General features: G+C 40.3%; 1 protein-coding gene across 2 annotated transcripts in view; it reads left to right on the forward strand.

Annotated features, from left to right (window-relative positions):
• The window catches only part of NYAP2 (neuronal tyrosine-phosphorylated phosphoinositide-3-kinase adaptor 2), a 321,871-nt gene that overhangs the window by 90,611 nt on the left and 209,150 nt on the right, over positions 1 to 22,110 (forward strand). Inside the window, exon 1 of one of the 2 annotated variants that reach the window (XM_024981706.2) lies at positions 21,106 to 21,419. The exons of the other annotated variant lie outside the window; for it this stretch is intronic. Within the exon in view, the coding sequence (XP_024837474.1) occupies positions 21,406 to 21,419 (14 nt within the window). The 5' untranslated portion in view covers positions 21,106 to 21,405. Of the gene's footprint in view, positions 1 to 21,105; positions 21,420 to 22,110 lie in introns of those variants that run through there. 2 annotated transcript variants of the gene reach the window in all.

The raw sequence follows: 22,110 nt of genomic DNA on the forward strand, positions 1-22,110 counted from the left end.
AAAAGCAGTAGGACTTCCCACAGTCGGAAGAGGAATTCAGGCAAATAAGTTCACTGTTATCAAATCCTTCCCTTAGAATTCAGTATTATTTGCACAGGAATTTCTAATTCTTGCAAAATCAGGTCAGTTACTCTTAATTTAAAATGCAAGTTGTCCTAAATTAATACTATACCTCAGTGCATTAGAGTCTCTTGATATGATTCACTTATTAAGTGAATCTCAGAAAGAGTACTTAATTAAAAAAAAAAATCCAGACAATTTTTTGATCTATTGGGCTTCTCTGATAGCTCAGTTGGTAAAGAATCCACCTGCAGTGCAGGAGACCCTGGTTCGATTTCTGGGTCGGGAAGATCACCTGAAGAAGGGAAAGGTTACCCACTCCAGTATTCTGGCCTGGAGAATTCCATGGACTGTATAGTCCATGGGGTCGCAAAGAGTTGGACTCGACTCAGCAACTTTCACTTTCAAATGATCCATCAGTTCAGTCAGTTCAGTCGCTCAGTGGTGTCCAACTATTTGCGACCTCATGAATTGCAGCACGCCAGGCCTCCCTGTCCATCATCATCTCTCAGAGTTCATTCAAACTCACGTCCATCGAGTCTGTGATGCCATCCAGCCATCTCATCCTCTGCATCCCCTTCTCCTCCTGCCCCCAATCCCTTCCAGCATCAGAGACTTTTCCAATGAGTCAACTCTTCGCATAAGGTGGCCAAAGTACTGGAGTTTCAGCTTTAGCATCATTCCTTCCAAAAAACATCCAGGGATGATCTCCTTTAGAATGTACTGGTTGGATCTCCTTGCAGTCCAAGGGACTCTCAAGAGTCTTCTCCAACACCACAGTTCAAAAGCATCAATTCTTTGGCGCTCAGCTTTCTTCACAGTCCAACTCTCACATCCATACATGACCACTGGAAAAACCATAGCCTTGACTAGACGGACCTTTGTAGGCAATGTAATGTCTCTGCTTTTGAATATGCTGTCTATGTTGGTCATAACTTTTCTTCCAAGAAGTAAGCGTCTTTTAATTTCATGGCTGCAATCACCATCTGCAGTGATTTTAGAACCCAAAAATATAAAGTCTGACACTGTTTCCACTGTTTCCCCATCTATTTCCCATGAAGTGATGGGACCAAATGCCATGATCTTCGTTTTCTGAAAGTTGAGCTGTAAGCCAACTTTTTCACTCTCCTCTTTCACCTTCATCAAGAGGCTTTTGAGTTCCTCTTCACTTTCTGCCATAAGGGTGGTGTCATCTGCATATCTGAGGTTATTGATATTTCTCCCAGCAATCTTGATTCCAGCTTGTGCTTCTTCCAGCCCAGCGTTTCTCATGATGTTCTCTGCATATAAGTTAAATAAGCAGGGTGACAATATACAGCCTTGATGTACTCCTTTTCCTATTTGGAACCCATTTGTTGTTCCATGTCCAGTTCTAACTGTTGCTTCCTGACCTGCATACAGATTTCTCAAGAGGTAGGTCAGGTGGTCTGGTATTCCCATCTCTTTCAGAATTTTCCACAGTTTATTGTGATCCACACAGTCAAAGGCTTTGGCATAGTCAATAAAACAGAAATAGATGTTTTTCTGGAACTCTTGCTTTTTCAATGATCCAGCGAATGTTGGCAATTTGATCTCTGGTTCCTCTGCCTTTTCTAAAACCAGCTTGAACATCTGGAAGTTCATGGTTCATGTATTGCTGAAGCCTGGCTTGGAGAATTTTGAGCATTACTTTACTAGCGTGTGAGATGAGTGCAGTTGTGCGGTAGTTTGAGCATTCCTTGGCATTGCCTTTCTTTGGGATTGGAATGAAAATTGACCTTTTCCAGTCCTGTGGCCACTGCTGAGTTTTCCAAATTTGCTGGCAGATTGAGTGCAGCACTTTCACAGCATTATCTTTCAGGATTTGAAATAGCTCAACTGGAATTGACCCATGAGGATAGTTAAAAGACACTGTTAACATATGCATAGCAAAAGTCCCTTAATAAAGTAGTGTGGCATGCCAAAGCTTCAACTTTCCACAGGTTTTGGTGGTCCAGCCAAAATAACTTTAATAGCTTTTTTGTATCTGTTACAATGCATTATGAAAACACTTAGATTTTCAAAGTACAATTATTTTCTTTTCCTTTTTTAATCACCAGAAATGAACAAAGGTTACTTGCTTATGCAATCTCCTTATATATCTTATAGTATGATCAGCATTTCTTTAAGGGCAAACTTTAGAAGATCTAGGGGTTACATTTAGCTAGGCTGTTAGAATTTGAGAAGCATCTCAATTTTTCAGAGTACAAAATCGAATTTCGTTGAATGATTCCCTAAGTGACTTCCTTTCCCCAGTCCTGTTTTCTACAAAGAATCTTTCTTAATGCAAAGCATTATTCCATCTTTATGTTCCTCTCTTCAATTTCTAACCAATCCCAAGGTGAATATATATTAAGAAATTCTAGTTCTTCTGTCTACTGACAGTGTCCGACTTCACCAACCATGCAACCTTCGTTGAAGTTAAAGCAATCAAAATATGCATGACTTTCTAAGGACATTTGAATCACTCTCATGTAAATTCCTAACAGCCATTCTGATAGTCTGAGATAACCTAAATTTTAGAAAATTATTTTCTAAAATCTATGTTCTTTTTAAGAAAACTTTTTAGTTCATCAGACAATGGATATCATATCAGGGCAGTTGTTATTGGTGTTGTCTGTGCAGAGAAATTCTAGAAATGAAGAAAATATGATATCTCCCCCCCCCCACAAATGCTTAAATATACAACATGGAAGATAGAGATTTATATGGAAATTCTAATACAAAACAAAATATACTGCTAGGAATTGGAGGCCTGATGCAAGCATGAAAGGGAGGAAGGTGGCGGTCAACTAGGCGAGTTTAAGTATCATTTCTTAGATGAAAAAGCATTTGAGCTAGCCCTTGAAGAAACGGATGTTTTCAGTACGATGGGTGAACTTTATTTGGGATGGACTTGGAGGGGAAAGGAAATAGTATGAAGGAATATTGAGACCCAAGAATACAGGTTTTATAGCACAACTAGTTTGTGTAATTGACTCATAGGATATATTGTAAAGTTTTGCATGGCAAAGATGGCCCAGAGTATATCTAGACGGATATTGAATGCAAAACTAAAAAGAATGGCAAAAGAGATCCATGGAAGATATTTAAGCAGGAGAATTGCATACCCATGGCTGTGCTTGAGAAGAGGACTTAAAACTTGTTTGATATAAGAGTAGTGAGAAGACAATCTGACTTTCTTATACAATTTAATTTTTTAAGTTAAAAATTTGTTTGAAAAAAAGAGTTGCAAAAAAAAAAAAAAGAGTTGCTATATTTTTGCTCAATAATACAGTCCAGGTAATAAGGGTCTGCATTAATTATTTTAAATTTAAAGTAAACAACCCTTCTGCTTATTTATAATCACTTTGTTTGATGTACGGGCTATCTTACACTTCAACAAGAGATCTAAAATGGAGATTTATTTTTTCTTCCTATTTCTTCTCTTAAGTTGACATCCCTTTGAAATTTCAGAATCATTCTTAATTTATGCACCATGAAATCAAAGGGAGAAATCAGGGGAAAATTGGATGATGGCTATTGATCTCAAGTTTTTTTCTTTATAACAAGAATGCCTTTTCTACAGAAATATTTGTCAATTAAAAGTATTACCTGATTTATATTTCATCATCTCTTGGGAAATAATCAGGTTATCTATATACTTCTTGTAACTTTGCTTTATCTAAGTTTCTATCAATAGTCGAACTTTCTGCACTAAATGGGAGAATTATGATGATTATTTATTTTCTCCAATTAGTTACTGTGGATTCATTGAATGCCCACTATATTCTAGCTAATGCTTTAGAATGTAAATGTTGTCTTAATATAGTGAATACATTTTATTCCATTTATATTTTTTTCCTAAAAGTCAATGCTAATTTTTGAATGAAAAACTTTGTGATGTCCTAATACACAATTATTAGGTCACAATAATAATAATGTAATAATAATAATGATGATGATGTCACAATAAAGAATTGTGTTGTTGGAAGAGGGTGTTTGCTATGAAATATTTGTCAATTAAAAGAATTACCTTATTTATAATTCATCATCTTTTGGCAAAACTCTGTTAGCCTTTGCTCTGCTTCATTTTGTATTCCAAGGCCAAACTTGTCTGTTACTCCAGGTATCTCTTGACTTCCTACTTTTGCATTCCAGTCCCTATAATGAAAAGAACATCTTTTTTTTTGGTGTTAGTTCTAGAAGGTTTTGTAGGTCATCAAAGAATCATTCAAATTCAACTTCTCCAGCATTAATGGTTGGGGCATAGACTTGGATTATTGTAATATTGAGTGGTTTGCCTTGGAAATGAACAGAGATCATTCTGTTGTTTTTGAGATTGCACCCAAGTGCTGCATTTCGGACTCTTTTGTTGACTATGATGGCTACTCCATTTCTTCTAAGGGATTCCTGCCCATAGTAGTAGATATAATGATCATCTGAATTAAATTTGCCCATTCCAGTCCATTTTCCTTCATTGATTCCTAAAATATTGATGTTCCCTCTTGCCATCTCCTGTTTGACTGCTTCCAATTTACCTTGACTCATGAACCTAAGATTCCAGGTTCTTATTCAGTATTGTTCTTTACAGCATCAGACGTTACTTTCATCACCAGTCACATCCACAACTGGGCATTGTTTTCACTTTGGCTCAGCCTTTTAATTCTTTCTAGAGCTATTTTCCCACTCATTTCCAGTAGCATCTTGGGCTTCTATGGACCTGGGGAGTTCATCTTTCATTGTTGTATATTTTTGCCTTTGCATACTGTTAATGGGATTCTCAAGGCAAGAATCAGATCAGATCAGTTGCTCAGTCGTGTCCGACTCTTTGTGACCCCACGAATCGCAGCACACCAGGCCTCCCTGTCCATCACCAACTCCCGGAGTTCACCCAGACTCATGTCCATCAAGTCAGTGATGCCATCCAGCCATCTCATCCTCTGTCATCCCCTTCTCCTCTTGCCCCCAATCCCTCGCAGCATCAGAGTCTTTTCCAATGAGTCAACTCTTTGCATGAGGTGGCCAAAGTACTGGAGTTTCAGCTTCAGCATCATTCCTTCCAAAGAAATCCCAGGGCTGATCTCCTTCACAATGGACTGGTTGGATCTCCTTGCAGTCCAAGGGACTCTCAAGAGTCTTCTCCAACACCACAGTTCAAAAGCATCAATTCTTCGGTGCTCAGCCTTCTTCACAGTCCAACTCTCACATCCATACATGACCACAGGAAAAACCATAGCCTTGACTAGACGGACCTTTGTTGGCAAAGTAATGTCTCTGCTTTTGAATATGCTATCTAGGTTGGTCATAACTTTCCTTCCAAGAAGTAAGCGTCTTTTAGTTTCATGGCTGCAGTCACCATCTGTAGTGATTTTGGAGCCCAGAAAAATAAAGTCTGACACTGTTTCCACTGTTTCCCCATCTATTTCCCATGAAGTGGTGGGACCGGATGCCATGATCTTCGTTTTCTGAATGTTGAGCTTTAAGCCAACTTTTTCAGTCTCCACTTTCACCTTCATCAAGAGGCTTTTTAGTTTCTCTTCACTTTCTGCCATAAGGGTGGTGTCATCTGCATATCTGAGGTTATTGATATTTCTCCCGACAATCTTGATTCCAGCTTGTGTTTCTTCAAGGCAAGAATACTGAAGTGGTTTGGCATTCCCTTCTCCAGTGGACCATGTTTTGTCAGAACTCTCCACCATGACCCGTCTGTCTTGGGTGGCCCTACACAGCATGGCTCATAGTTTCACTGTGATACATCCATTGGTTAGTTTTCTGTGATTGTGGCTTTCATTCTGTTTGCCCTCTGATAGATAAGGATAAGAGGCTTGTGGAAGCTTCCTGATGGGAGGGACTGGCTGTGGGGGAATCTGGGTTTTGTTTTGTTTGGGCAGGGTCACACTCAGTAAATCTTTAATCCAGTTTTCTATTGAGGGGTAGGGCTGTGTTCCCTCCCTGTTTTATGGCCTGAGGCAAATCTATGTTAGGGGTAATGGTGGTAATGGTAACCTCCCTTAAAAGGATTTATGCCAGGACTCTTGTATTCAGTGCCACTGACCCCGTGGCAGGCCATTGTCAACCCATATCTCTGCCAGAGATTCCTGGACACTCACAGGCAAGTCTGGGTCAGTCTCTTGTGGGGGTCACTGATTCTTTCTCCTGAGTCCTGGTGTGTACAAGGTTTTGTTTGTGCCCTCCAAGAGTCTGCTTCCCCAGCCAGTTCTGTAGAAGTTCTGTAATCAAATCCCACTGGCCTTCAAAGTCAAATTCCCTGGGGGCTCTCAGTCCCTTTGCCAGATCCCCAGGTTGGGAAATCTGTTGTGGGTCCTAGAACTTTGGTAACGGTGCAAGAACTTCTTTGGTATAATTGTTCTCCAGTTTGTGGGTCATCTGCTCAGTGGCTTAATGATGGGGCTAATAGTCACCTCCTCCAAGATGACTTATGCCACATGCCTTGCCTCTCAGGTCTGCTGCAGTCAGAACCCCTGTCCCTGAGGCAGGCCACTGCTGACCCATGCCTCCACAGGAGACACTCACACACTCAGAGGCAGGTCTGGCTTATTCTCTGTGGGGTCCCTGGGTCCTGGAGTAAACAAGGATTTGTTTTGCCCCTCTGAGTGTCTCTGGCAGGTAGGGAGTTTTATTCTAAATGTGATTTCACCTCTCCTACCCTTTGGGGTTTTTCCTTTGCTCCTGCACATATCACCAGATGGTCAATACTGAAATTGGATTGATTATATTCTTTGCAGCCAAAGATGGAGAAGGTCTATACAGTCAGCAAAAACAAGACCAGGAGCTGACCGTGGCTCAGATCAAGAACTATTTATTGGGAAAAAAAAAAAAAAAATCACACTTAAATTGAAGAAGGTAGGGAAAACCACTAGACCATTCAGGTATGACCTAAATCAAATCCCTTGTGATTATACAGTATAAGTGACAAAAAGATTCAAGGGATTAGATCTGATAGACAGAGAGCCTGAAGTGTTATGGACGGAGGTTCATGACATTGTACAAGAGGTGGTGATCAAAACCATCCCCAAGGAAAAGAAATGCAAAAAGGCAAAATCGTTGTCTGAAGAGTTCTTAAAAATAGCTGAGAAAAGAAGAGAAACTAAAGGCAAAGGAGAAAAGGAAAGATATATCCGTCTGAATGCAGAGTTCCAAAGAATAGCAAGGGGAGATAAGAAAGCCCTCCTAAGTGAGCAATGCAAAGACATAGAGGAAAACACTGGAATGGGAAAGACTAGAGATCTTTTCAAGAAAATTAGAGATAGCAAAGGAACAGTTTATGCAAGGATGGGCTCAATCAAGGACACAAATGATGTGGACCTAACAGAAGCAGAAGATATTGAGAAGAGGTGGCAAGAATACACAGAAGGACTATATGAAAAAGATCTTCATGACCCAGATAACCACAACGATGTGATCACTCACCTAGAGCCAGACATCTTGGAATGGGAAGTCAAGTGGGCCTTAGGAAGTATCTCTATGAACAAAGCTGGGGGAGGTGATGGAATTCCAGCTGAGCTATTTCAAATCCTGAAAGATGATGCTGTGAAAGTGCTGCACTCAATATGCCAGAAAACTTGGAAAACTCAGCAGTGGCCACAGGACTGGAAAAGGTCAGTTTTCATCCCAATCCCAAAGGAAGGCAATGCCAAAGAATGTTCTAACTACTGCATAATTGCACTCATCAGGAGGAGAAGGATATGACAGAGGATGAGATGCTTGGATGGCATCACTGACTCTATGGACATGAGTTTGGGCAAGCTCCAGAAGCTGGTGATGGACAGGGAAGCCTGCTGTGCTACAGTCCATGGGGTTGCAAAGAGTCGGACATGACTGTGTGACTGAACTGAACTGAACTGAATGAAGAACTGAATGAGTTAAGAATAAAGATGGGGAGAACAGAGTTTTGGGACCTGTGTTATTGTTTGTTTAGTCAATATTAGGTCTGACTCTTTTGTGACCCCAAGTACTGTGTAGCCTGCCAGGTTCCTCTGTCCATGGAATTCTCCAGGCACTGGAGTGGGTTGTCACTTCCTTCTCCAAGAGATCCTTCCCACCCAGGGGTGAAACTTGCATTGGCAGGTGGATTCTTTACCACTGAGACATCAGGGAAGCCCTGTTGGGACTTGTTACTAATTTATTAAATTTTCAACCTCAGCTGACTGATTTAAATGGATAGTATTTACTTGTGAACCAGGTCTCTCCTTAAACAATGTTGTAAATTGTGTGTGTGTGTGTGTGTGTGCTCAATTGTGTCTAACTCTTTGATACCCCATGAACTGTAGCCCCCCAGGCTCCTCTGTCCATGGGATTTCCCAGGCAAGAATATTGGAGTTGGTTGCCATTTCCTCCTCCTGAGGATCTCCTGACCCAGCGATCGAACTCATGTCTTTCGCTCTTCTGCATTGGCAGGTGGATACTTTACCACTGAAGCATCTGCGAAGCCCTGATGTAAAGTAATATGTCTCAAAACTTGGTCACAGAATATTTTCTATACTGGAAACCAAATATGTGAAATAAAGTTTGTGATGTTCTGGTTCAGAACACTTAGGCATTTCACTCTTAGGCATTTGTTTACCGTGTACTCAATACATGTTTTTAATTCCTGGTTTGGCCAAACATTGTGCTAAGTGCTGGAGATCAAAATGAGGCAGACTCAGAGCCCCTGCAGTTTGTGATTCAAATTGAAAGAGAAAGACATCAAAACAGTAACAACAAATACACACATACACACAAACATTCAATGGCAACTGTATGATAACTGATAGTGAAGTCACGCAGTGGCGTCCGACTCTTTGTGACCCCATGGACCATACAGTCCATGGAATTCTTCAGGCCAGAATACTGGAGTGGGTAGCCTTTCCGTTCTCCAGGGGATCTTCCCAACCCAGGGATTGAACCCTGGTCTCCCGCATTGCGGGCAGATTCTTTACCAGCTGAGCCACAAGGGAAGCCCATAAAAAGCAACAATACATAGGGAGTTTCCCTGGTGGCTCAGAGGTAAAGAATTCACCTATAATGTAGGAGATGCAGGAGCCATGGCTTTGATCCCTGGGTCGAGAAGATCCCCTGGAGAAGGAAATGATATCTCACTCCAGTAATCTTGCTGAGACAACCCCATGGACAGAGGAATCTGGTGGCTTACATTCCATGGGGTCACAAAGACTGAGACAAGACTGAAGGACTGATTATGCATGTAATGATACACAGAATTTGAAAAAGTGTAATAAGAACAAAAGTAAAACAGCAGTATACAAACATCTTATCCTTATATGGGATACATGATGATAATTTCTTTTCCATTTTCTATTTTTTAAAATAGAATTCTTGTCATGAAACCCTTTAACCATCTCTATCTACAATTTGACATAAAAAGTTTCATTCAAGATGGTTTCATTACAAAACATCTTTCTATCTGTTTTTTTCAAATAAAAGTTGGGGGCAATTTTGTTGGGATGCTCTTAAACTTTGCTTATGTGTATATGGTGACTGATGTGAGAAAGGAAAAAGACTGAAAACAGAATGCTACATGCTGGGGTAGTAGACCCTTGTCCATCCCCAAAGCATGCTGGCTCTTCTACTGTTTCTCCCCTCCTCGGCCTTCCTTGCTGTCATTATGTAACATACCAACTAAGAGGCCATCTAATATTTTTTCTTCTTCACTAGGTCAGCAACAGCTTAAAAGAATATTAAAGGAGAATGTAGCTCCTAACGATGGATAAATAAGTCATTTCAGTGGAAAGCTAGAGATTGCTGAGCAGTTGGGGAAATTCATATACACACCCCTTCTTCACTTCCTCTTTATTCAGAGGCAACAGAAAACCAGGCCTCCCAGAACGTAATTTTATGTACTTGCTGCTTCATCTACACCATGCCTATTTGGTCTACTGCCAACCCTGGCCGCCCTCCCCTTTCCCTTCTAGGGTCATCAGTTCTTTAAAATTCAAGTTCCCTCCTCCAGCTCTCTTAGCTGGAATCCCTAAGGTAGTTTCTTTTCCCCAGCTGGCCCTACCCAAGCAAATGGCTTAGGTAAACAAATGTGCAGTCTTGCTGCAAATGGGAAAAACAACAGGGTGAGAGAAATGGATGAAATGGTGTTTAGAGGAAGGTGGAAGCCTGTGGACTCATTATTTCAGGGATTCCATGGACTGTTCAGGACTTCTTCAGACAGCTGGTAAATATTTCATCTCTTTTATTGAGAAGAGATTGGCTTATGTTTACATTAAAGAATATGTTGCTATGGTCCACCTGTGTGACTCTTCCATGTTGGTAATATGTAGGTATGAGTACTGTGAAATTCTTTCATTTATTTTTAATTGTTTATACATTAAGTTAATCCACCATTATGCAACTTTCCTGCCCTGGTGGGAGTAGAGACTTTAAAAAGGAAAAGTGTTAGTTTCATGTTTACTTATATTTTTTTCTATTTTCTAAAACTGGGAAATGCTGGATAAAACACTGGTTAGAATTCTACTTTTAATAATTATTTGTAATTTTGACAAAAGGTACTCATAGAAATGTTATGAAGTATACACACACATATACAACATGTATACACTATTAAAATATATTATGAGTAAAACTATGCCTAGGAAGAATATTGATTCTAAGTAAATATTTAACTTAGTGCTCAAAATACTTGTTAAAGTTTTGAGTTTTACATGAAGAATGGAAATAATTTTATTAATGCTTGAGTCCCTCCAAGTTTTATGTGGAACTAATTTGATAACAATTGGTAAATGAATGAAAATGTTATAGCCATTTCCCTATTTCAGGCTCAGGAAAATAACTCTTGAAAAGTGTACTTTAAGCCTTTTTAAATTCTATCAGGGAGCAAACCTGTTTGCTTAAGGTATCAAATGCATGATAAATACATGTAGGGAATTTAATGTTAAATTTTAAAATAAATGCAGTTTTTAAAATCAAAGGACTCACATCTGCCAAGATGTATTTTGGGATTGTGGTTTGCAGGGAAAATTTGAGGGTCAACATTGCTAAGGATCTTGAGAAAGTATGATCCTCCATCACAGAAGTTTTCCAGCTTATAAATCCCAAATGAGCAGCAGTGCTGGATTGGGAACACAGCCCTTTACTAGAGCTCAGCCACTGTTCAGGCTAGTGCAGAATAGTAAGCATTCTTACATCTATTTGCATCTAGTGTCATTATTTATCATTTTTAAAAATCTCATTTTGTAGTCTCCATGGCACTGTGAAGTGGATAAGGCAAGTATTTTCTCTCTATTGAAGAGAGGAGGTTGAGGATCAGAAATTAAATGACTTCCTTAAGACTACTTAGTTCAATTAACTTATAGGTTAAGGCACCCTCCTTCTAGAATCAGGTGCTATGATGTGACCTCCTTTACTCTTTGTACCTGACATTAAGCCTCTTGCTTACTGTTGAGTAGCTTAATGCTGAGTTTCCTCAGAGTTATTGCTAAGGTTAATTACTGCTTTAAAATGTTATTTGTGAATCTTAATGTTTGATCATGAGCTTGGGAATCAAACTTGGCACACCTAGTCCAGTGGATCTCAATGTGTGGTCCCCAGTGAGCTGAGCCTTAGCTCCACTTGGGTGCTGGCTATTAATGCAAATGACAGTTCTTGGGCCTCACACCAGATCTGCCAAACCAGAAGCTCTAAGGGTAGGGCCCATTCACTGGGGGCTCAAGAAGCCCTCCAGGTGATTTTGAGGTCCTCTGAATGAAGTTTAGGATCACTAGCCTGGCCTATTCAGACTCATGTTGATGTACTCGCCTTAGTGGGTCACTGACTGAAACCTTAGTAACATCTCTCCTGAGTTAGGTTGGTACTTGCTTTAACCCAAAAGTTTTTTTAAGAAAGATTATTGGAGATGGAAGCAGGGTGAGATGTCTGTAAGATAATGTACTCTATTTATGATATTTTCCAGAGGACTGTTTGAAAGCAGCAGAGCAGTAGGGAGAAGTAGATGGTACACAGGTATTCACTTGGCCAGTAAAAGTCCAAGGAGTACATATAGACTTAACTCCCTCTCATTAAATTCCATAGCCCCACACTTAGGGCCATACTAGGAAGGAGAAGATGAATATTTTCCAAATTTCTGAAATAACTAAATGATGGGCATGAGAGGAGGGTACTACATCATCACCTTGAAAATTTTCAGAACACTGAGGTTACATTATCTCAACAGTGGCACAGTTGCTACTTCTTCTTTAATTAATTTTTATTGGAGTATAATTGCTTTACAATGTTGTGTTAGATTGTACTGTATAAGAAAATGAATCAGCTCTAAGTATAGATATATCCCCTCTTTCTTGGATTTCCTTCCCATTTAGGTCACCACAGAGAACTGAGTAGAGTTCCTTGTGCTATACAGTAGGTTCATATTAGTTGTCTATTGACATAGATATGTTACTGATTTGTTGTTATTGTTGTTTAGTTGCTCAGTCATGTAAAACTCCTTTGCGACCCATGGATTGTAGCCTGACAGACTCCTCTGTACGTGGGATTTTCCAGGCAAGAATACTGGAGCGGCTTGCCATTTCCTTCTCTAGGGGATCTTCCAGACCTAGGGATTGGACCCACATCTTTTGCATTGGCAGGCCGGTTCTTTACCACTGAGCCGCCAGGGAAGCCACATTGTTGGTACTGTATATAAAGTAGACAGTTGCCATTTTGGACTAGATAACGCTTTGCTGTGCAGCTGTCCTAGGTAATGAAAATCTTTAACAGCATCTCTGGCTTCTACTCACTAGGTGCCAGGAGCTAGCCCTGCTAGAGTCATGGCAGACAAAAGTGTCAATGGACGTTGTTACTAGGCCCCTGGGGAGCACACTTGCCTCCACTTTGCTTGAGAACTAGTGTTGGATGGTACCCCCCTCTTACTTTCCCCACCTCACAGTGCCAACTCTGAGCTAAGTGCATGGTACCCTGATTGAAATAGCCATCGCCTCTGAGACTTCCCTCTCCTGGCCATTATTTCAGGACCAATGTAAAAAGAGAAGAACCAGACTTTTGAGAAGCTTTGTGGCTGTGAATGGAAAATAAATGAGAAGTAGGAGGGAGATGGTGAAGCCAAGATGGTGTTCACTGATCTGATACTCCTGTTGACAGCCCACTTTGAAAGAATAGCCAAGGGTGGGAGCTAAGGAAGAAGAGGAGCTTGAGAACTGCAGCTATTAGCACTTCTGTAGGAAGTAAATGTTCCAGGCTTTGATGCTACAGAGAATTCTCTCAAGGCCTGTGCAAACAGCTCGATGGATGAGCCCAAGGAGCAAGCAGACATAGGCACTGAGCCTTGCCTGCTGCTGAGCTGGGCTTATGGTATTAGGTAGACCTGATCTCCACTTTCAAATGCCACACATTTCCTCCATGGAGACATTTGCTTCTCATCAATAACCTTTTGAAGTAACCTTTGGGTTTATTTCCTGCCACTGTTCATGTAAATTCATTGCCCCCAGACAAAAGCACGTGTGGCTATTTTAAAATACAGAAGAAGAACCCCCATCAGAGCCCACGTGGGAGGTAGGTGTGTTGGCTGGTGGAGGTAGGTGTGTTGGCTGGAGATGACGCCGTCCTTCAGGCTCTGAGAGAATATGTTCTCGTCCTCTACCCCATTCCCCTCTTCACCTGCACAGTCCAATCTCTCTGGCCTTTCCCCTTTCAGGAAATGGTCTGACAGCTCCTCCTCCATGTACATTTAAGTTCCAGTTCTTCCTCAGAACCCCTACATTTAAAAATGTTCTAAAAGGAAAATACTTTCCAGATAAGGGAACTGTAGCCAGCTGGAACCAGTTAAGTCCACACAGCAGAAACTTTAGCCAGCAGTGTGGGAGACTGGAGAAGGTAATGGCAACCCACTACAGTATTCTTGCCTGGAAAATCCCATGGACGGAGGAGCCTGGTGGGCTGCAGTCCATGGGATTGCAAAGAGTCGGACACGACTGAGCGACTTCACTTGCACTTTTCACTTTCATGCATTGGATGAGGAAATGGTAACCCACTCCACTATCCTTTCCTGGAGAATCCCAGGGATGGGGGAGCCTGGTGGGCTGCCATCTATGGAGTCTTACAGAGTCGAATACGACTTAAGCGACTTAGCAGCAGCAGCAGTGGGAGACAATGGCACTGGGTGCGGGATATATATGACCAGCACTTCAGAAATCACACAGAGACAAAAGCATCAACTGTATCTGGTACCCAAGGCCAGCCTCTGGCTTCTCTCTTTTCTGGCTTCTGTCCTCTTGGACGCTTTCTGGGGCTGACGTCCCTTTCTCTCTGGGAAGGAGCATCTCGGCACATTCTCTGCTTTTGCTCTGGGAATGATGGGAGCGGACAAGGCACATACTTGTGTGTAACCTTCAAACCTGGAAGAATCCTCAACTTCCCCTCGACCTCTCACTCAGCCTCAAGCTCCTTTCCTGCTTTCTCATAGGTAACTTTCAACTGGACAGAATACAATTTTTTAAAGTTAGTTTTCATAGACCAGTTTACCCCATTCTATAAGACAACATGCAGTATTTCTGGTCATACTGTTTATTTATTTATTTAGTATTTTCAGATCATTCAACAGTCCCTTTTCCATCAGTCTCACAAAGGCCTCCCCCATCCCCCCACATACTTACATCTACACCCACAGAAAAAATTGCATAGACAGCATTTTAAACTAACTTCTTTCTCTGTGTACAGTAACACATCTTTGGCAGTTCTGGCAGAAGGTTGGCTGACATTCTCAGGGTGATGGGAGAAGAGAAGAGGAAAGGTCCCATTGCGGGCTGGAGAGGAAAATTTGTCCACAGCATTCACAAAGCTCTTTTTGTTCACTTAAGAAGTTTCTTCTGATCCGTATCGATTGACAATCATAGGACTTAAATCAAAATGCTATGTTATTTCCATTTCTTAATCTTGCTGTTGCTTGGAAAAAGGAATAACAGAGAGAGAAAAAAAAAAAAACTTCATTGTTCTCCCAACAGAGCTTGAAGGAGAACAAACATGCTTGGCAGCATATGCCTAACGAAGTCATGAGTGCCAGGAAAAGAATGATAATCCTTGGCCTTTAGAAATATAACAAGCAGATTCTGTGTATTTAGTTTAAGAAAGAAAATCAGACTGCTCTTTTTGTAAGCCAATCGTGGAAACTTAATGGAATTTTTATTTCATCTCTTTGATATGACTTTTATTTCCCAAACTTTCTGAGTAGGCAGATTGCATCTTCATTCTTCTCATAAGGAACATTCTTTCAGGGTGGATTTTAGCCTTTTTCTGTGAGGGTCTGCAGAGCCCAGGAGAACAATTGTCATGAAATGAATTCCACTGTGATGGTTGCTAAGTGTGAGTGTGTCAGTAGCGTCAAAACAAGCACTTCCCTTAAAGAACCATCTAGCTCAAAACCACTTGGCAAGAGGGAAATGAGCATATTTCCAGGTAAGGAAATGGAGGCTTTCCAGCATAAGAACCCAGGGAGGAAAGGGGTTCCAACTTCACCTACAAAATTATTCAATGACTGAGGATATCACCTCCCAACTGAAATAAAGTTTCACTCAGCTGCATGCCCACTCCAAAGTCTGCATCACACTCATGTTTTTCTAGCTGCTTCCTCGTAGACTAGAAGTTCCCCTTTTTCTTTCAAACATGTGTTGTCCCATTTGCCCATAGCTGGTAATTAATCATAACAAAAACCAATAGATTCCTGTTTTCCTTCCTTATTAAAAGTCTAATAAAATTTTTATTTTATTTTATTATCTTTTTTAAAGCTGAAACAAGTACCTATGTTCACCATATTCTGAGATTCCCAACATTTACGATGGTCATAAAATCAATATGGGCTCATGCAGCCAGAGTCTAGGTGTAAGTAAGCAGGCTTTCCTCACTTCTAAAGTACAGAGGTTAAACTCACATAGTGCAAGGCTCCTCAAACCTAACTTGTCCACTAAGAGACTCTGGGGAGCTTCTTAAATAGCAGAGCCAGGGACCTTGACCCAGATAACATAATAGTTCCTTCCGGGGACTGATCCCAACCCTAAATCTCCCCAAGTGGATCCCATGCAGGTTGAAAATCAAGAACTACAAGTCCATTCTTCAAAGGATGCTCATAGCTCTATGAGATTCTCAGAAAACCAGATTGGGAAACACCGAAAACTGTAAAAGTTTCTAAGATGGTTACAGTACACATTCACATGTTGTTCTGCTCTATACCATCCAACATGCAGTGTTGTCCCAAAGGTATCCCTTTGATTACTTACAACATAAAACTCTTGTTCAACTCCCTTAGCAACAACACGTGGGACCCATAAACATTATCCTTTGAAGAGAAATTTTCAAGGCATCTCCATGAGCAAAGCTTTAGAACAGTGATTTTGAATGCTTGTTGCTAAATGAAGGGGAAGATTAGTTTTGAGGAAGATTGTGGATTTTCCTTGTAGATGCAAATACCTCTCCCTGACTTGCTTTATAAGTTAAACATTGTGAGTAGCATCTTCTGTTCCTACAGTGAAGTCTTCTGGGTAACAGAAATGTCAAGGAGGCTGGGAAAGGCATAAAGCTTGAGAGGATTAAGTAGCCGCAAACCGAGATTACCAATCCAGGGCCCCAAAGAGGAGTTTATGCAATGCTGAGTCGGAGAGGAGTGTTAGACAGTATGGATCCTGAGAAGACAGAGAGAACTAATTATGTAAATTAAAATTTTGATAGATCTTTGTTTTCTCTTAAACGTGGACTTCCTAAATTTGTCCAACAGTTTGCTGTTAGCCAAGGAATCTCAAACACGTCTGGGTACTTGTGTGGTGAGCCGAATGACTAGTTTCTGTTAAGAGGGATTGAGATTCATATTCACCCACCTGAGCTTTACACTCTTGACTGCCCTTACGAGATTGCTTGTTTGGTTTGTATTTAACCAGAGCTTCATGAAGGCGTTCCAAGTAATATACTTGATGCTGGATTCAGATTGAGAGTCAAGATGAACAAAGCTTAGGGTCTTCTGAATACCATCTGGCCCATCCAATATCCCTTCCTAATGGTGCCTGAAGAGTTCTTAACTCAGGATTTCAAACGTGGGAAAAAAATTAAATAAAATTACCACATTACAGAATAATCATGGTTTATTAACAGTAGCGGAGAAGGCAATGGCACCCCACTCCAGTACTCTTGCCTGGAAAATCCCATGGATGGAGGAGCCTGATGGCCTGTAGTCCGTGGGGTCACTAAGAGTCGGACACGACTGAACAACTTCACTTGCACTTTTCACTTTCATGCATTGGAGAAGGAAATGGCAACCCACTCCAGTGTCCTTGCCTGGAGAATCCCAGGGACGAGGGAGCCTGGTGGGCTGCCGTCTATGGGGTCGCACAGAGTCGGACACGACTGAAGTGACTTAGCAGCATTAACAGTAGCATGATTATGTAAGCAGTAAACAAATTTGTTGTTGTTCAGTCACTAAATTGTGTCCAACTCTTTGTGACCCCATGGACTGTAGACTGCCAGGATCCTCTGTCTATACACTCCATGAAAGATGATGCAAGGAATAAATTTCGATCAACTTGCTTTCTAAGGAGGTAGTGATAGTGAATCCTTTGGCTGGACTGTGGTTAAAGGGAAGGTCCCATTGCTGATTCAACCCATCTCTACTTCCTCAGGTACTGTGGTCCTACCATTCTTATTATATACACATCACATCTCCTGTTGAACACTATCACCCCACCTGTCTGAAATATCTTCTTCTTTCATTATAGGTATTATATCAGAGAATTTATGTGCCTCTGATTTTATTTTATATCAGAGAATTCATTTTATATATTTATTTTATATCAGAGAATTTATATTTGTACATTTACAATCTCTTAGCAGCTCCTTGAAATTCATACTTAACTCTAGAATCCTCACCAACTGTAATTCTATAATTTTTACTATAGTTTGTCTTTAGAAAGAACTTAGTAAAATTTCCTCCTCCTTACTGCGTGTGCTGCAAGGCCATCTGCTATTGATGACTTCTTCCCAGTGGGTTGAGCAGGGGTCTTTTCTTTGTAGTTAGTGATGTTTCAAGCCATGAGAGATGCTTGTAGCACTGCTGAATTTTGCAGGAGACATTTCCAGATTGGGTATGATCTAAGGAAGGCTCATCTTCACTGTAAAATTCACTGATTCTGTGACACTTCCTTCAATGCAATAAAAGATTCCCTAGCCTGTGAAAGCTCATTACTTAACCTTGTATTTTTATTATGTATTGTCTGCATATTCTCAGGTAGTAAAAGATTAGAAACCTATATCCTGTCTGGTTGTGGAACAGGAAATGATGAACAGACATAATGGAAGAGGTGGTGGTAAGGATCAAAAGGATGTGGGTTGAGTCCAGGAACCAAGTGGAGCAGATCAAGGGCAAAAATGTGTCCCCCTCACATATTGACTGCCCCATGGCCCATGGGACTGGTGTGTGACAGGAAGAGCAAAGTCCACAGGTCATACTGGCAACCCCTTTGCCTGTTGATTATTACAAGCATCTGTATCAGGGCCATCAGAGGCCACAATATTTTAACCACACATTATATTTTTATCTATGATTCTATACTTAGAATTTTTCTTTTGAAAATCCCCATGATCCATGAGTCATAAGCCTATGCACAAATTCTGGGGACAGGCAGGCCTGGTTCAAAAGCAACTTAGTTGCAAGCTCTAAGACCTCATACAAATTATTAAGCTCCTTAAAGGTCATATTCCATCTGTAAAACATTGACAATTAATAGTCCCTAATTCATAGGGCTGTTTGGAGATAAGTCATATATAGGATCAACAAGTCATGTGTAAGTCATGTATAGGATAATACCTTATACACAGATGTTTATGATTTCAATATCACTACCATTATTGTTACAGGTAATTTAATCCATGCACTCATTTAACACACATCTTCATTAATGAAGTACCTGGGATCATTAATCTTCAATTCAGATGTAAGCCATGTGACTCCACACAGGACACAGTGTTATAGAAGGGCTATGTTTCAGAATTGACTCTACCAGTCCATTTACCAATTGGGGTGTGTTTCTTTATTCATAAAGCAGGTATAATCATACTATATGGAATATTCACAAGGACACTGTGACAAGCATATCACTTGAAGAATAAATGTATCTTGTATAAATGTAAAATACTCGTAATTTGGATGCTATTTCCACAACGTATTCTGTCAGTATGGTGCAGAGTATAAAGTAGGGTCTGCTAAAACAAGAACATTTTAAAAAATATAGGGAGGCCTGGAGTGCTGCGATTCATGGGGTTGCAAAGAGTCGGACATGACTGAGTGACTGATCTGATCTGATCTGATTTGATAGTTTATTTACAATGCTGTTTTAATTTCTGGTGTACAATAGAGTGACAGTTATACATATACACATTCTTTTTTATATTTTTTCCATTATAGTTTATCACAGGATATTGAATAGAGTTCCCTGTGTTATACAGTAGGATTTTGTTTATCCAATTTATATATGCTACTTTGTATGTGCTAGAATTGCCTGACAACACTGAGAGCAGAGGTGTCACTATCCACATTTTTTAGTTGACAAAACTGAGAATCATAAAGATTCAGTGCCTGACAGAGCCAAGACCAGAAGTCAAGAGTTCTTGATCTTTAATTCAAAGCTCTTTCTTCTATCATGATTTAGGAAAGGATCATGTAGGGAGGCTGCCTTTTCTGAGAGATTTTTTTTTGGCATTGAGGCTCAGGGGGAAAATAGCATTTTTTTATAACAACTTTTATGTTTTTTAAAAAGAGTGTTTAAAATGCATTTCCAAAGTATATATTAGTAAAAAGTGATGTCATTATACTCTGTCTCAGTAAGAAGATGGATTGGTTCAGAGAGGTGAACTGAAAGCTGAAGAGTAACATCTGCTCATAGCCATGTTTACCTAAACATGGTGTACAGAAAGACCAACATAAAAATAATGGGAGATTTAACACAAAAGTATTTTTATATTTTCCCAACATGACTAGTAGAGTTGTTTTCTTAACAGCAGAATTGCAAGAAAACTTTTCTTTCTGTGTCCACGGTCACCACCCTAGCTCAAGTCACTTGGGATCTCTCCAAGATTAGCACAATGGCCTGACCATTTGATCTATCTCATTTTATTCTTGCTCTGGGGCTTCTCAGGTGGCACAGTGGTAAAGAATCCACCTGCCAATGCAAGAGACACGAGAGATGCTGGTTTGATCCCTGGGTCGGAAAGATCCCTTAGAAATGGCAACCCGCTCCAGAATTCTTGCCTGCAAAATGTCCTGGACAGAGGAGCCTGGCAGGCTACAGTCCATGGGGTTGCAAGGAGTCATACATGACTGAGCACGTACACACACACACACACACACACATTCTTATTCTTCAACTCCCATTATTAACATGGAACTTTACACCATCTCACTCTTTTGTTTAAATCACCAAAAACTTCAACAATCACCTTTACCTGGACAACAACAACAACAAGAAAAGAGCCTTGATGGGTGACATTTGCTAGTTGCCACCTGTATAAATATTTCTATTGTGACTAATTTCAAACCAGCAATGTGAAGTCATCTTGGAGGTGGGAAGATAAGTGCAGGAGATGTTCTGCCTAGCCAGGACAATCAGCTCCACGTATAACTGGAATCTCCCCAATGACATCGCAAGCCACTCAAAGTAGAATTCAGTAGCTATGAATTATGCCCATGTTTCCAGTTACCTCTTTAGTCTCACTTCCAATCCAAGTCTCTTCTTGTTAGTTTCACTCTTTATTACTCAGTTATTTAATTGGTAAAATGGGAATGTGCTTGTGAGGACACATCACATGAAAAGTATGACAGCATTCAGTACTCCCAAGAAGGTAAATATTTTATAAATCCAAGTTGGTGGGAACACTGGCAGTTCCCTGAACATGAGGAAATGTGACACATACCTCACTAAAATTCACTGAGCCAGACAAATTACTCAATGAGTGTGTCTCCCCACAAAACTGGATGTGAACCAAAGTTTCTGTCACCTGATTTTCTGTGAATAGTCTCTCTAGATCTCTGGGTGAAAAAGGGAAGTATTAGTTTGCTTGATTTTGAGGATGATTTCAAAAGGCAGAAATGAGTCATTTGCAGTGATGCATACAGTCACATCAAATCCTCTCTGTTTTGTAGGTTCAGTCACTAGGACTTTACTTTGCAGTGACCAGTTTGGCTGGATTCACCTTATTGTCTCAATTAGCCATTCATTTCTGCTCCAGAATCTGCTTGTGGTTTTTGAAGGGAAGATACTAGAAATCAAGATATAAAATTTCATTCCTTCCAAGAAACTGTATCTCAGAAAGGGTAAAAGAGGTTTGAAAGAAATGGTTTGAAAATAGACCTTCCACATGTATCTGTCAAGGTATGACTTTGTTTTTTTTTTTTTGTATTATCTGAACTTGGTCATATTGTGTAGGGAAATGTTATTTTCTATTTATGTTAATGATGCCTTGAGAATTGAGGAACAGTGGGAAAAAAGGTGAGGAGATATAGCCCCCGGAGGAGGGCATGGCAACCTACTTCAGTATTCTTGTCTGGATAATCCCTTGGACAGAAGGGCCTGGTGGGCTACAGTCAGTACGGTGCAAAGAGTCAGACATGGTTGAAGTGATTTAGCACAGAACAGATTGCTTTCTGCTCTTTGAGCTTGTATACACAAGGTAATCACTTCTTTACTTACGTCCTTATGCAGGGTGGGGAGAGCAGATCTTGTTAGCCTGAATTCACAAAAATGTTAAATATATGCAGCTTGTTTATATCTATATTTCTTATACCACTATCATTAAAGCTAATAATACCAACCCAAAACAATGCATCTTTATCCAAACTCTTTAAATTTGGCTGGGGAAAAAATTGAAAGTATTTATTTGCTTATCACACAGAATTAAACTAATACTGCTCATGTAACTTCTTCATTGTAAAAATTCTACACTTGTACTTATTTTGATAATTTATAAAGAAATATTGGTAGATCAATTTTTCTGTCAATATAGTCTTCTAAAATTTCAGGACTGTGCTAGGACCTATGCGAGCTAAAAATAAGCATAAGAGAC

The sequence above is a fragment of the Bos taurus genome, chromosome 2 (assembly GCF_002263795.3).
Source record: "Bos taurus isolate L1 Dominette 01449 registration number 42190680 breed Hereford chromosome 2, ARS-UCD2.0, whole genome shotgun sequence".
NCBI lineage: Eukaryota > Metazoa > Chordata > Mammalia > Artiodactyla > Bovidae > Bos > Bos taurus.